This window comes from Cebus imitator, unplaced genomic scaffold, assembly GCF_001604975.1.
Source record: "Cebus imitator isolate Cc_AM_T3 unplaced genomic scaffold, Cebus_imitator-1.0 Scaffold263, whole genome shotgun sequence".
NCBI classification, from domain to species: Eukaryota; Metazoa; Chordata; class Mammalia; order Primates; family Cebidae; genus Cebus; species Cebus imitator.
The window spans coordinates 2,763,739-2,776,989 of NW_016107578.1; the positions used below are offsets into that span (position 1 = coordinate 2,763,739).

Below are 13,251 nucleotides of genomic sequence, written 5' to 3' on the forward strand. Positions count from 1 at the left end.
AAAGGAACACAATAATTCTCCAGTAACAGATTCTAATGAATAAGAAATTTGTGAAATTGCCTGAAGAATAATTCAAAATAATAATCTTAAGGAAGCTCAGTTAAATACATGAGATCACAGATAAACAATACAAAGAATACCCAAGGGTGGTGATGCACGCCTGTAATCCTCACCAAGCAAGAGGGTCCCTTGAGCCCAGGAGTTCTAGGCCAGCCAGAGCAACATAGTGAGATCCCATCTCAAAAATGAAAAATACAAAGAAATCAGGAAAAAAATTCAGAATATGAATGAGAAATTCACCAAAGAAAGGGAAATCATAAAAAGGAACAAAACAGAAATCCTGAAACTGAAGAATTCAATGACTGAAATAAAAAATATAGTTGAGAGCAGGCCAGGCATGGTGGCACATGCCTGTAATCCCAGCACTTTGGGAGGGTGAGGCAAGTGGATCACCTGAGGTCAGGAGTTGGAGACCAGCCTGACCAACATGGAGAAACCCTGTCTCTACTAAAATTACAAAAAATTAGCCAGGAGTGGTGGTACATGCCTGTAATTCCAGTTACTCAGGAGGCTGAGGCAGGAGAATCACTTGAACTCTGGAGGTGGGGGTTGCGGTGAGCCGAGATCACACCATTGGACTCCAACCTGGGCACAAGAGTGAAATTCCATCTCAAAAAAAAATACATACATACACAAACACACACACACACACACACACACACACACACCCCTACAAAAATAGATTAGGTGAAGCAGAAGAAAGAATTCCAGAACTTGAAGACAGGCCTTTTGAAATAATCTAGTCAGACAAAAACAGAACGAGAATAAAGCATAAAAAGAATGAATAAAACCTATATGATATATGGGACATTATAAAGTGACCAAATATTTAAATTTTGGGTGTATCAGAGGGAAAAGGCATAGAACACCTATTGAACAAAAGAACTGAAAAAAAAATAACAATAACTGAAAACTTCTCAAGCCTAGGAAGAGATTTAGACATCCAAATATAGGATGCTCAGAGAATTCCAAGTAGATACAAGCCAAAAAGGCTTCTCTAAGGCATATTATAGTCAAACTGTCAAAAATCAAAGACAAAGAAATAATTCTAAAAACAGCCAGAGAAAAGCATCTAGTCACATACAAGAAACCCCCTATCAGACTAACAATAGACTTCACAGCAGAAAACTTAAAGGCCAGGAGAGAATGGGATGATATATTCAGAGCGCTGAAAGAAAAAAGCTGTCAGGCAAGAATACTATATTAGTTCATTCTCGTGCTGCTGTACAAATACATGGAAATTAAACAATATGCTCTTGAACAACCACTGGCTCAGTGAAGACCTTAAGAAATAAATTTAAAAATTTCTTGAAACAAATCAAACTGGAAACAGAGCATACCAAAACCTATGGGATACAACAAAAGTAATGCTAAAAAAAAGTTTATAGCAATAAATGCCTACATCAGAGCCAGGCACAGTGGCTCATGCTTGTAATCCCTTTGGGAGGCTAAGGTGGGAGGATTGCTTGAGCTCAGGAGTTCAAGACCAGCCTAGGCAACATAGCAAGACCCCATCTTAAAAACAAAAAAATGGAAAGCAAACAAAATGCCTACATCAAAAAAGTAGAAAGATTTCAAATAAATAACCTAGGACTACACCTCAAGGAACTAGAAATGTGAAACCAAACCCAAAATTAGATGGAAGGAAATAACACATATCACAATAGAACTAAATGAAATAAAGACAAACACACACACACACACACACACACACACACTCACACACAAAGCATCAATGACATGAAAAGTTGTTTTTTTTTTTTTTTGAAAGATAATCAAAATGGAAAAACCACTATCTAGACTAACCAAGAAAAAAAGAGAAAAGCCCCAAATAAACAAAATTGGAAACATAAAGGAGATAAACCACAGAAATGCACAGAAAAAGAATCATCAGAGACTATTATGAACAACTATATCCAACCAAATTAGAAGACCTGGAGGAAATGGATAAATCCCTGGACGTCTCACAGCCAAAGGTTCTGTCTTAAACAACTGTCCACATACAGTTCACCAGGAGTCATAGCAAAAACTGTAAACAAGAGTGGGAACAGTGGCTCATGCCTGTAGTCCCAGCACTTTGGGAGGCCGAGGGAGGTAGATCACTTGAGGTCAGGGGTTTGAGAGCAGCCTGGTAAACATGGGAAAACTGTCTCTACTAAAAATACAAAAATTAGCCAGACGTGTTGACTTGAACCCAGGAGGCAAAGGCTGCAGTGAGTTGAGATCATGCCACTGCACTCCAGCCTGGGTGACAGAGCGAGACTCTGTCTCAAAACAAACAAACAAAAACAAAAAAACTAAAACTGTAAACAAAATCCTGATACATTTCAGGATAAAATAGAATAATAAAATGGCTGATGGAAAAATAAAATGACATTAGAGGAGAAAGGACCAAGAAAAGGGGTGCTAAGAACGAAGTTGGTCAGATGTGCTATGGGAGACTTTGAATTGACTATCTAGCCAAAAGTCTTATTTCCGCTCACCCAATATTGTGGAGTGCGCGCAGAGTGGACACTCACCTGTCTACCAGAGCCAGAATGGTACACTGACTGGTCTCCAACTTGGGGCTTCCTCCAAGGCCAGGTCCCCAGGTTTCCCAGCTTGGGCCAACTCAGCTGTCACAGGGGACCAGTGTGGGGACCAGAAACCTACTGGCCTGCTGGTCAAAGTGGAGGGTCCCACATTACATGATGGTGCTATGGCTGCAGGTTCATCTGCTCAGCTCCATTGCCTGCGAGGGAAGATGATAGTTCCTAAAAGAGTCCTTGACTAGCGTTACGGCTCTGCAGTTTTGATCACCGTAGTGCTGATGGCTCTCTTGCTGTCTCTCATTAATTGCTGCCTCTCTGTCTCACCAATCATCATCCTGCTGACTGCTCATCACCACCTCATATGGTTTGGCTGTGTCCCTACCCAAATCTCATCTTGAATATTAGCTCCCATAAAGGGACTCAGTGGGAGATATTTGAATCATGGGGGTGGTTTCCTCCATACTGTTCTCAGGGTAGAGAATAAATCTCACGAGACCTGACGGTTTCCTCCCCTCCCCTCCCCTCCTCCTCCCCCTTCTCCCTTCCCCCTTCCCCCTCCTCTCCCTTCCTTCCTCCTTTCTTTCTCTCTCTCTTTCCTTCCTTCCTTTCTTCTTCTTCTTTCCTTCTTTTTTCTTCCTTCCTTCCTTCCTTCCTTCCTTCCTTTCTTCCTTTCTTTCCTTTTCTTTTTTTAAGACAGAGTTTCCCCTTATTGCCCAGGCTGGAGTGCAATGTCACGATTTCAGCTCACTGAAACCTCCGCCTCCTGGGTTCAAGCAATTCTCCTGCCTCAGCCTCCCAAGTAGCTGGGATTACAGGCATGTGCCAGCACACCCAGCTAACGTTTTGTATTTTTAGTAGAGATGGGGTTTCTCCATGTTGGTCAGGCTGGTCTCAAATTCCCGACCTCAGGTGATCCACCTACCTTGGCCTCCCAAAGTGCTGGGATTACAGGCGTGAGCCACCATGCCTGGCTGACCTGAAGGTTTTATAAGGGGAAACCCCTTTCACCTGCCTCTCTCATTCCCTCTTGTCTGCTGCTATGTAAGACTTACCTTTTGCCTTCCACCATGACTGTGAGGCCTCCCTATGTCAAACTGTGAGTCCATTAAACCTCTTTTTCTTATAAAGTGCCCAGTGTCAAGTATGTCTTTATCAGCAGTGTGAAAACATACTAATACACCACTTGTCTGTCTTTCTTTGATTGCCACCTCTCCATCACTCTCCAATCACCACCTCTCTGTCCCATTGACCACCAATCACCAACTGCCACCTCTTTCTGCCTTACCAGTTGCCATCTTGCTGTCTTGCCATCTCTTGCTCATTCACCTCTCTACCCATCACCAGTTGCCATTGACTCTGCTGTCTAATTCTGCAGTGATCACCACTGTCTCACCATCTCACTGCCAATTACCGCCAGTAGTGCTGCATCAGTCACTGCCTTTTGCTCATCGTCTTTATCCCTTCATGGTCGCCAAATGTGGCAGGACAGGTGAACCCAAAATTGGGATTTAGCCTGGGAGGGTTCTTGGCTTCACTCAAGAAGAATTCAAGGGTGAGCCAGTGATGTCAGACAGAGATTTTTTATTTAATGGTATTGCTCCTTGTGAAGCAAGGCTAACTCTTAGGCAGTGCACCCAGAGTCAACAACATACAAGCTTTTGGCAATTGTGTTTATACTCATGTCAACCCACTTTCAGTTATATGTCAATTAAGGAGTGGGTCCATGCAAATTGAGGGACAGTTTCTTTAGAAGTTTCTAGGAAAAAGGCAGCGACTTTCAGGTTGTTTCCAGGGAAAGAGGTGGTAACTTCTGGGTAATTGCCATGGCATTGGTAAATCGTCATGGCACTGATGGGAGCATCCTATGCCAGTGAGCAATGAGGCAGCCAGGGATCACTTTTGTTGCCATCTGCTGGTTCCTGCTGGTTTCTTCACATCACTCATCTGGACCAGATTCTGTATGGTCTGCAGGGTTGTGACTAGAAAACACATTTGCCTGTCCCCTACCTCATTACCATGCACAATGTTACCATTAGGAGAAACTGGATTCACATTAGGGATCCCTAGGTTAGGGATTAACGTATGGGAAATCTCTTTCCTACATTTGCAACTTTTCTATAAATCCAAAATTATTCTAAAATAAAAAATTTAAAAAATACAAAGTAAAAATCAGATCAAAACCACTATATGATTATGATGCACATATGTATTTTCTGTCTTTAAATTGAGATTTAACACATATGTGGTTAAAGGCATAGCTCTATGATCAAAATATAGAACATTTCCAGAATACAGACACTCCCTTGTCAACCCCCACCTGCTCCTTCCAGATAATTCCCATTTTGAGTCTCCTTCAAAGGTTTGTTCTGCCTGCTCTCAAAATTCATATAAAATCAAATCTTAGAGTATGTACTCACTCTGTCTGGGTCCTTTCACTGTTTTGTGAGATTCATATACGTTATTAAATGTATCAGTACTTTGCTTTTTTATTGCTGTATAGTATTCCAATCTCTGAATATGCCATTACATTTTTTATCATTCACCTACTGGTGGGCAAAGGGGTTGTTCCAATTTCAGATTATTCTAAATAAAGCTGCTATGAATCTTTTCTTTCCTCTTTGATACTATTTCAGTCTTTGGTTAAAAGTGTGCACTGTGGAGGCAGACTGTCTGGGTTAAAGTCTCGATTCCACCATTTACCAGCAGTGTGACCTTGGGCAAGTTATCTAGCCTTGCAGTGCCTCCTCAGTTTCCCCATCTACGCAATGGAGGTCATATGATCTACTGAACAGCAGGAAGATTAAATGAATGAGTTTATAAAGCTGTTGGAAAAGTACCTGACTATCCTAGGCATTAAATAAGCAATTACGATTTGGCCCCAACTCCCAAAGTCAGCAGGAATCCCCAAAAATGAAGACAGCAGCAGCCCAAGGCAGGAAAGCCAGGAGGTCACAAGGGACAGTGCTTCCAGGAACTGGGGGTGCTACCTGCCCACCCTTGTCCTAGGTGGAGGGGGTATAACAAATTAGCTTTCTCTTAGAATTTATCAGATTTCATTAAAAGCATCCTACTGCTCAGCCATGCCATGAGTGGATGGGCCCTTCTCCCTGTCAACCAGAGACCATCTCCCATCCCCTCCCCAAAATTCTTGAATGATCCAGCCCATCTCATGTCCTGACCCCTTCCACTAGCCTTTTGGGTGATAGGTCCCTACCCGACTTCCTGTTTTTCTTCCTGTGGGAGAGTAGATTTAGGAAGTCAAGATCACAGGGTGGGAAATAAAAGCTGTGGTCCCCAGCAGTTCTGGACACTGGGGGACACTGGGGGACTCTGGGGCAACATGAGTGAGTCCCAGGAACCAAGATTACAGAAGATGGGCTTCCTGGGTGAGGCTGGGTTGGGACACTGGGATTCTGGGAAGTGGGAAGGGATGGTCAGCCCTGGTCTCAGCCTGCCTAGGCTCTGAGTTCATGTCTATCCATTCAGAGGAGGAACAGCTGAGAGGCCTTGGATTCCGACAGACTCGAGTCTACAAGAGCTTAACAGGTAGAGAGGAGTTAGTAGGCAGGGAGGAGAGAACAGAGACTCCCGGACTCCTGGGTCCTGGGAATGTGGGGCTTGGGGCCTGAATTCCTGGTCCCTGGGAAGGTGGAGGCTGGGGCCAAGGCTCCTGGGTTCTGGTGAGATAGAAGTTGGAGACTGGGTTCCAGGGTCCTGGAAAGGTGAGGGCAGGGGCCTGGACTCCTGGGTCCTGGGGAGGTGGGGGCTTGGGCCTGGACTCCTGGGTCCTGGGGAGGTGGGGGCTTGGGCCTGGACTTCTGGGTCCTAGGGAGGTAGGGGCTTGGGCCTTGATTCCTGGGACCTGGGGATGTAGGGGCTGAGACCCGGATTCTTGGGACCTGGGGAGGTGGGAGCAGGTATCTGGGTTACTGGGACCTGTGGAAGGGGAGACTGGGGCCTGTGTTCCTGGGTCCTGGGGAGGTGGGGGCTGGGGGCTGGGTTCCTGAGACCTGGGGATTTAGAGGGTGAGGCCTGGATTCCTGGGTCCTGGGGAGGTGGAAGCTGGTACCTGGGTTCCTGGGACCGGGGGAGGTGGGGGCTTGGACCTAAGCTCCTGGAACTTGGGGAGGGGGAGGCTGGGGACTGGGTTCCTGGGTCCTGGGGTGCTGAGGGATTTAGGCCAGGCTCTCCCCGGGCCAGGCACAGCTGGGGACACTGGCAGGCTGATGCACGTATCCTCTCTCAGGGTGTCTTGGTCATGGCCCCCTGGCGCTGCAACTCCTCTCCTTCACACTCTTGGCTGGGCTCCTGGTGGCCATCCTTGTCCAAGGTCAGGGGCAGGTTCTGAGGTCTGAGGTCCCCAGGCCTGGCCTTTTGGCTGTGAACAGAGCCTGGAGTGGCCAGGTCTATGAGGGAGGTGGGGCTGAGAGCCAAGATGTTGTCCCTTGGGGTTTGCAGGGGCCTCTCCCACAGCCCCTCCCCACCCTAGAGCAGGAGAGGAGAGGGAGGAGGAGGAGGAGGGGGAGGAGGGAAAGAACCTGGCTCTCCTTGGCCTTCTGTGCTGCCTTCTCTGGGTGTCAGTTTTCCTCCTCTTCAAAGGGGATTAAACAAGACCTTGGCTCTCACAAATGATGTCCCTATGGGGGTCAGTTCAGGGCTTGGCACACAGTAGGTGTTTAATAATTGCAGTTCTTCCTTTTCTTCTTGGCCCAGTGTCCAAGGTCCCCAGCTCCATAAGTCAGGGACAATCCAAGCAAGAGGATATCTACCAGGAACTGACCCAGCTGACGGCTGTAGTGGGTGAGCTCCCAGAGAAATCCAAGCAACAGGAGGTCTACCAGGAGCTGATCTGGCTGAAGGCCGCACTGGGTGAGCTCCCAGAGAAATCCAAGCAGCAGGAAATCTACCAGGAGCTGACCCAACTGAAGGCTGCCGTGGGTGAGTTGCCGGAGCGGTCTAAGCAACAGGAAATCTACCAGGAGCTGACACGGCTGAAGGCTGCAGTAAGTGAGTTGCCAGACAGGTCCCAGCAACAGGAGATCTACCAGGAACTGTCGCAGCTGAAGGCTGCAGTAAGTGAGTTGCCAGACAGGTCCCAGCAACAGATCTACCAGAAGCTGACTGAGTTGAACGCTGCAGTGGTTAAGCTCCCAGAGAAATCCAAGCAACAAGAGATCTACCAGGAACTGACCCAGCTGAAGGCTGTGGTGGGTGAGTTCCTGGAACCAGGGATCCTTGGGCCTGAAATGGTCATTGTGTGGTGTGAGTTTGCTTGAGTCACCGACCCCGTCTGAGCCTCAGTTTCCTCATCTGTGCAATGAGAACACAGGGTAACTGTGATCATTGCACTCCGTGTTCACAGTGGGCCAGGTACACAGTAGCTACTCAGTTAAGCCTGTCCCCTGCCTTCTGTTCGGCGCTCTAAAGCCCCTACTTCTCCTAGTCTGGAGGAGATGGGGCCGGGACTCCTGCGTTCTCATGAGGATGGGGGAGGGACTCAGGAAGTGGGGAGGGAAATGGTCCACCCAGCATGAACAGTCAAGGAAGGGCTCTGATTCTCAAGGGCTTGAAGGTTGGGCAGATACAGGAATATGGGCAACTTGATCCGACCAGCCTTCCCCAACAGAACGCCTGTGCCGCCCCTGTCCCTGGGAATGGACATTTTTCCAAGGAAACTGTTACTTCATGTCTAACTCCCAGCGCAACTGGCACGACTCCGTCACCGCCTGCCAGGAAGTAGGAGCCCAGCTCGTCATAATCGAAAGTGATGAGGAGCAGGTACACCTGGTGGGGTCCCTGGCCTGGCCTGGCCTGCCTGGGGCATAGCTTCTGGCCAACCAGAGAGGAGATTCTCAGAGAGGATTTTGCAGAAGAGGGGCTTTGCTCCACTTGGAAAGATGGGAGGAGAAGGATATGAATGAGGGCGTCCCAAGCACCCTTAGAGCAGATACAAACCAGACTGAACATGTGGAAAAAACATCAAATGTGGCGGGGTACAGTGGCTCACGCCTGTAATTCCAGCACTTTGGGAGGCTCAGGCTGGTAGATTACTTGAACCTGGGAGGTGGAAGTTGCAGTGAGCTGAGATTGTGTCATTGCACTCCAGCCTGGGCGATAAGAGTGAAACTCCATCTCAAAAAAACAAAACATCAAATGTAAGCAAACCCCAGTGGCGTGCTGCAAGTGTTTAACAACCAGCTCTCTGGGGGGAAAAGTCCTGATGTGTCATGTTTGCCAACTTCCCTGGTGTAAATATTCCCACTGTGGCTAATTTCAAACATCAGTGTGATGTCAGTCCATGCAGAGCTGAAAGGAGATGATCCTGACCAGCAATTAGGAAATGGTTGGATCTGGCTCCAATACATTATTAAGCCCAGTTATGAGTAAATTTGTGTGGGCCTTCATGGAACGTGTGAAATGGATGGACAGGCAGGATTAGCAAGAGTGTGTGAGGAGAGGCCTGCTGTGCATGGATGCCTGCATGTCAGGACACATGTGTTGTGGGAGACACATGTGAGAGACTCAGACATGGGGGGGCACTTAGGACCCAGGATACAGGAAGGCTGAAGGTTAGCCTACAAGCAGAACTTCCTGCCAAGAAATGGGGAGGTGGAGCCTGGAAAGTGGGAAGCAGAACTCCCTCCTGACTCCTCCTCTACCCTCCAGAACTTCCTACAGCTGCAGTCTTCCAGAAGTAACCGCTTCACCTGGATAGGACTTTCAGACCTAAAGCAGGAAGGCACATGGCAGTGGGTGGATGGCTCACCTCTGTCATCCAGGTAGATCCCAGGAGAAGGGGACATCCTATCCTGTGGGACTGGGGTCCTGAAACCCTACTTGAATTTTCCCTGGGGACCCTCCCCCACTCCCTGATACCTTAGACCCAAGAATCTGGGGTTATTACTGAGTTGAGGAAGGTGGTCTTCATACCCATCTGCAGACAGCATGGCAGAGACCTAAAATTCCACCTGCACAGCTGCAGGAGGAGCCTGCCTCGAGGGTGAGTGTGTTAAAATATAGTGTATTAATAGGAAGTCTGAGGTCTAGTAAGGCCACCAGCTTAGGAGATAATTGCTATTGTGAGTAGCTTCTCATATTCACAGCTCCCTAGAGAGAGAGAACACATTACAGCTGGACGCCTCCTGGGGAAGCAACAGGATCTGTTATGAAGCAGAGTGATGGGGAGGGGGGACTGTGGGCCAGAGCCTTTATTATGGTTTGCACGCAAAGGAAAGGTCAAGGTCAGGCAAGGAGGCTTAGGATTGGCAAGTACGATGCATTTTTTGGGCTCAGGGGCATAGGGGCTGCCTGCCACCGGGGCTTGGCGTGATTAGCATAGGATAGTGGCTTGGAGTACAAGAGCCCGATAAGGCAGGTGGTTGGGGGTGTGGACTCCAGGTTGGTTGGTTTGTATTTGAAAATCACACCCTCAGTAGTGGAGTCCGCCCAAGGACAGGTTGTGACAAGAGAGGCAGGAATCAAGGCACTCAGGCATATTATAGGGAGTGCAGAGCAATTCACGGCCAGCATACACAGGCAGGGCCAATGTTGAAGCATCAAGATCACAGATTACGGAAGGTAGAAACACAGCTCATATAGTAGGCGGGGGCAGAGGCTCACATTCCACATGGGCTTTGCAGCCTCAGGCGGTATTGGAACCAAGGAGAGCCCAACAATATCGGGGAGGAAGACTGTGCAGAATTTAACGGCAACGGCTGGAACGACGACAGATGTAGTGCCGCCAAATTCTGGATCTGCAAAAAGTCCGCAGCCTCCTGCTCCAGGGATGAAGAAAGGCTTCTCTCCTGAGCCCCTACCACCTCAAACCCCCATGCTGGGTAGCAGAATTTCACCCAGCTCTCTGGGGGAGAAAGTCCTGATGTGTTGTGTTTGCCCATTACCCTGGTGTAAATATTCCCACTGTGGCTGATTTCAAACATCAATGTGATGTCACTCAGTGCAGAGCTAAAAGGAGATGTGTGTGACCAGCAATTAGGAAATGGCTGGATCTGGATCCAATACATTAAGCCCAGTTATGAGTAAATTTGGGTGGACATGCACTTTGAAGCTACAGTTCCTTGTCTCCATCCTTGGACCTTCACAAAATCTCTGGGACTGTTCTCTGTCAGATTCATCCTCCTTTAGAAGGCTGGGTCCCATTCTGTCCTTGTCATGCTTCCAGTTTCCCCTGGTGTAAGCTTGTTTTTCTGGCCCATCCTTGGAGCTTTATGAATGAGCTGTTGTGGGATGCCTTTGGGGGGTGGGCTTGTGTTCCATGAATCTGCTCTCTCTTCCTTTTAGAGAGAATGGGTGTAGTTTCCGTGTCCCCTGGGGCATTATCTCATACACGCAACCTACCCTCTGTTCAACTTTCACCTACCACCTCCTGCACCCCTTTGACTGGGACTTACTGGTTGCAAATGCTCATTTTACAGGCTGGAAACACCAGGGAATTAATTCCCCATCTACCAATGGCACCCCAAGAGGGCATGGAGGCTCCATGTAATCCCTTCCACCTCCCACATCTTCTTTTGTCCTATACATGGCTTCCATTGGGCTGTTTCTAAGTTGTAGCCTTTATTAATATTATCATTATTTTTTGAGACAGAGTTTCACTCTTGTTGCCCAGGCTGGAGTGCCATGGCAAAATCTCGGCTCACCACAACCTCTGCCTCCCAGGTTCAAGTGATTCTCCTGCCTCAGCCTCCCCAGGAGCTGGGACTACAGGCATGTACCACCACACCCAGATAATTTTTTGTATTTTTAGTAGAGATGGTGTTTCTCCCAGTTGGTCAGGCTGGTCTCGAACTCCTGACCTCAGGTGATCTGCCCACCTCGGCCTCCCAAAGTGTTGGGATTACAGGTGTGAGCCACTATGCCTGGTCTATTATTTTTTTAAAGAATAAAACAGGTTTATTTGGATCTGGGAGTCTAAACAGTTCTGACTCTACGACCTGACCTCCTCCTGCCACGACTTCGGGACCTAGAGGAACTTTGGGTCTGGCTCCAGTTGCCCCGGCCCTGCTGTGGTGCCTATTTCTTCCTCTACTTTGTGAACTGTGCCTCTCCTGACTCTTTGGTGTGTGCTTGTGAGATTTCTTCCCTGGACTACTCCTTTTCCTCTTGGATTCCCCATTTCTTTTGCAGGAGTGGCCTGAACTAGGGTTTCTCCTTCCCCACTGCCTGCTGTGGTATTCGTTGTGGTGGCCCATCCTCTCCTTCCTCTCGGAGTTCTTGCCAAAGGAGGAGCCAGTGCGATCTGGAGACAAGCAGATGTCTCTATTCACTTCCCAGAATTCATTGATGGGATTTCTGAACACAAGGAGAAAGTTGCAGTGTTTTCCTGTTGGATGTTGTTGTTTTTCAAACAAACTACAAATCACCGTTTTTCACCGGGTCACTGGGCAGAATTCACACTGAAGCTGTGGTCCTGTATACCATCGTCCGTTAAACGGAGAAAGGGCTGCTTGTTATTCTGCTTCCAACTGGTAGCGAACATAAACATTGCCCCTTAGGTGAGGTTTCAAGTTGCAGCTGACCCTGAGCTGAATCGCTCTCCCCACGTTCTTGAACTCGGGCAGCACATCCTCATAGAAATCTAGAAATTGTGGGTAGGTTTCTTCCTCGCTGTCCTCCAGGCTGGCATCAGGGTCATAGTCATCCCTCCTGCACTGCTCCATCCCAAACATTGTAAACATGCTCTCAATAAGAAGGGAAGCAGCACTTTGGGAGGCCGAGGTGGGTGGATCACCTGAGGTCAGGAATTCGAGATCAGCCTGATTAACATGGGAAACCCCATCTCTACTAAAAATACAAACTCCCAGGGCATGGTGGTGCATGCCTGTAATCCCAGCTACTCGGGAGACTGAGGCAGGAGAGTCGCTCGAACCTGGGAGGCAGAGGTTGTGGGGAGTTGAGATCGTGCCATTGTGCTCCAGCCTGGGCAACAAGAGCAAAGCTCCATCTCAATAATAATAATGATGATGGCGGGGCTGGGTGTTGGGAAATTATGTTTACGTGAACATCCATCTCCAAATCTGCAAGCTCCTGTTTTACTCTAGAAGGGACAATTAGCTCCGTCCTTCTCCCTTACTCTGAAATTCGCGGGTGATTTTGGATTTTGCCATGTGGAGCCATTTTCCAACTCATTTTCAGCCTGACCCAGCATCTTCTGCACAGCTTCTGTTTTTCTTTCTTCTCCTGTCATTTCTGCTCCTGCTCTTCTCTCTCTTCCTCTGCTGTTCTTTCCATTGTTCCTTTAACTTTCTCTCTTGTTCTTCTTGCTGTTTTCTAGCCACCTCTTCCGTTTCCTTCTTTATTCTGAATTCTTCTTGTGCTTCCTGCCTTCTCAGCAACTTTTCTCTCATGTAATCTTTGCCTCTCCCTTTCCAATAGTTTCTCTTGTAGTTGTTGTTCTTCAATAAAAGTCTCCTCCTCCCTCCTTCAGTCTCCCCTCCTCCTCCCCTCCCCCTCCCCCCCTTCCTCCCCTCCCCCTTCTCCCTCTCCCCCTCCTTCCCCCTTCTCTCGGACTGTGAGAGTCCTGAATCTCTCAGTCAACAAGTCCCTGCCAGTATTTCTTTGGTTTCTCCTCCTTCAGGGCAGCCCTGTACTTTTTGTGGCTTGGTTTCTCTGGAAATATCATCTTCTTGGGTGCAGCCAT

At 48.0% G+C, this 13,251-nt stretch overlaps 1 protein-coding gene and 1 pseudogene across 2 annotated transcripts; one reads left to right on the plus strand and one right to left on the minus strand.

Annotated features, from left to right (window-relative positions):
• Positions 1–5,875: 5,875 nt before the first annotated feature.
• Positions 5,876–10,498, plus strand: LOC108283658 (CD209 antigen-like). Of its 2 annotated transcripts, XM_037728364.1 has the most exons (6): positions 5,876–5,977; positions 6,078–6,137; positions 7,305–7,802; positions 8,218–8,369; positions 9,258–9,370; positions 10,232–10,498. In XM_037728364.1, the coding sequence occupies exons 1-6, from the start codon at positions 5,932–5,934 to the stop codon at positions 10,398–10,400; spliced, it is 1,038 nt and encodes a 345-aa protein (XP_037584292.1). In that variant the 5' UTR covers positions 5,876–5,931; the 3' UTR covers positions 10,401–10,498. The 2 variants fall into 2 exon arrangements, with proteins under 2 accessions (XP_037584292.1, XP_037584293.1); XM_037728365.1 differs by lacking the exon at positions 6,078–6,137.
• Positions 10,499–11,504: 1,006 nt separating this feature from the next.
• Positions 11,505–13,251, minus strand: LOC108283659 (annotated as a pseudogene).

What these genes read in the sequence shown, in the direction of transcription:
- LOC108283658 (XM_037728364.1), top strand. Translation starts at nt 5,932, where the DNA reads ATGAGTGAGTCCCAGGAACCAAGATTACAGAAGATGGGCTTCCTGG. An exon ending in ACAGAAGATGGGCTTCCTGG is followed by an intron (nt 5,978 to 6,077) that starts GTGAGGCTGGGT and finishes CTATCCATTCAG; the next exon opens with AGGAGGAACAGCTGAGAGGC. An exon ending in GGCTCACCTCTGTCATCCAG is followed by an intron (nt 9,371 to 10,231) that starts GTAGATCCCAGG and finishes TGGGCTTTGCAG; the next exon opens with CCTCAGGCGGTATTGGAACC.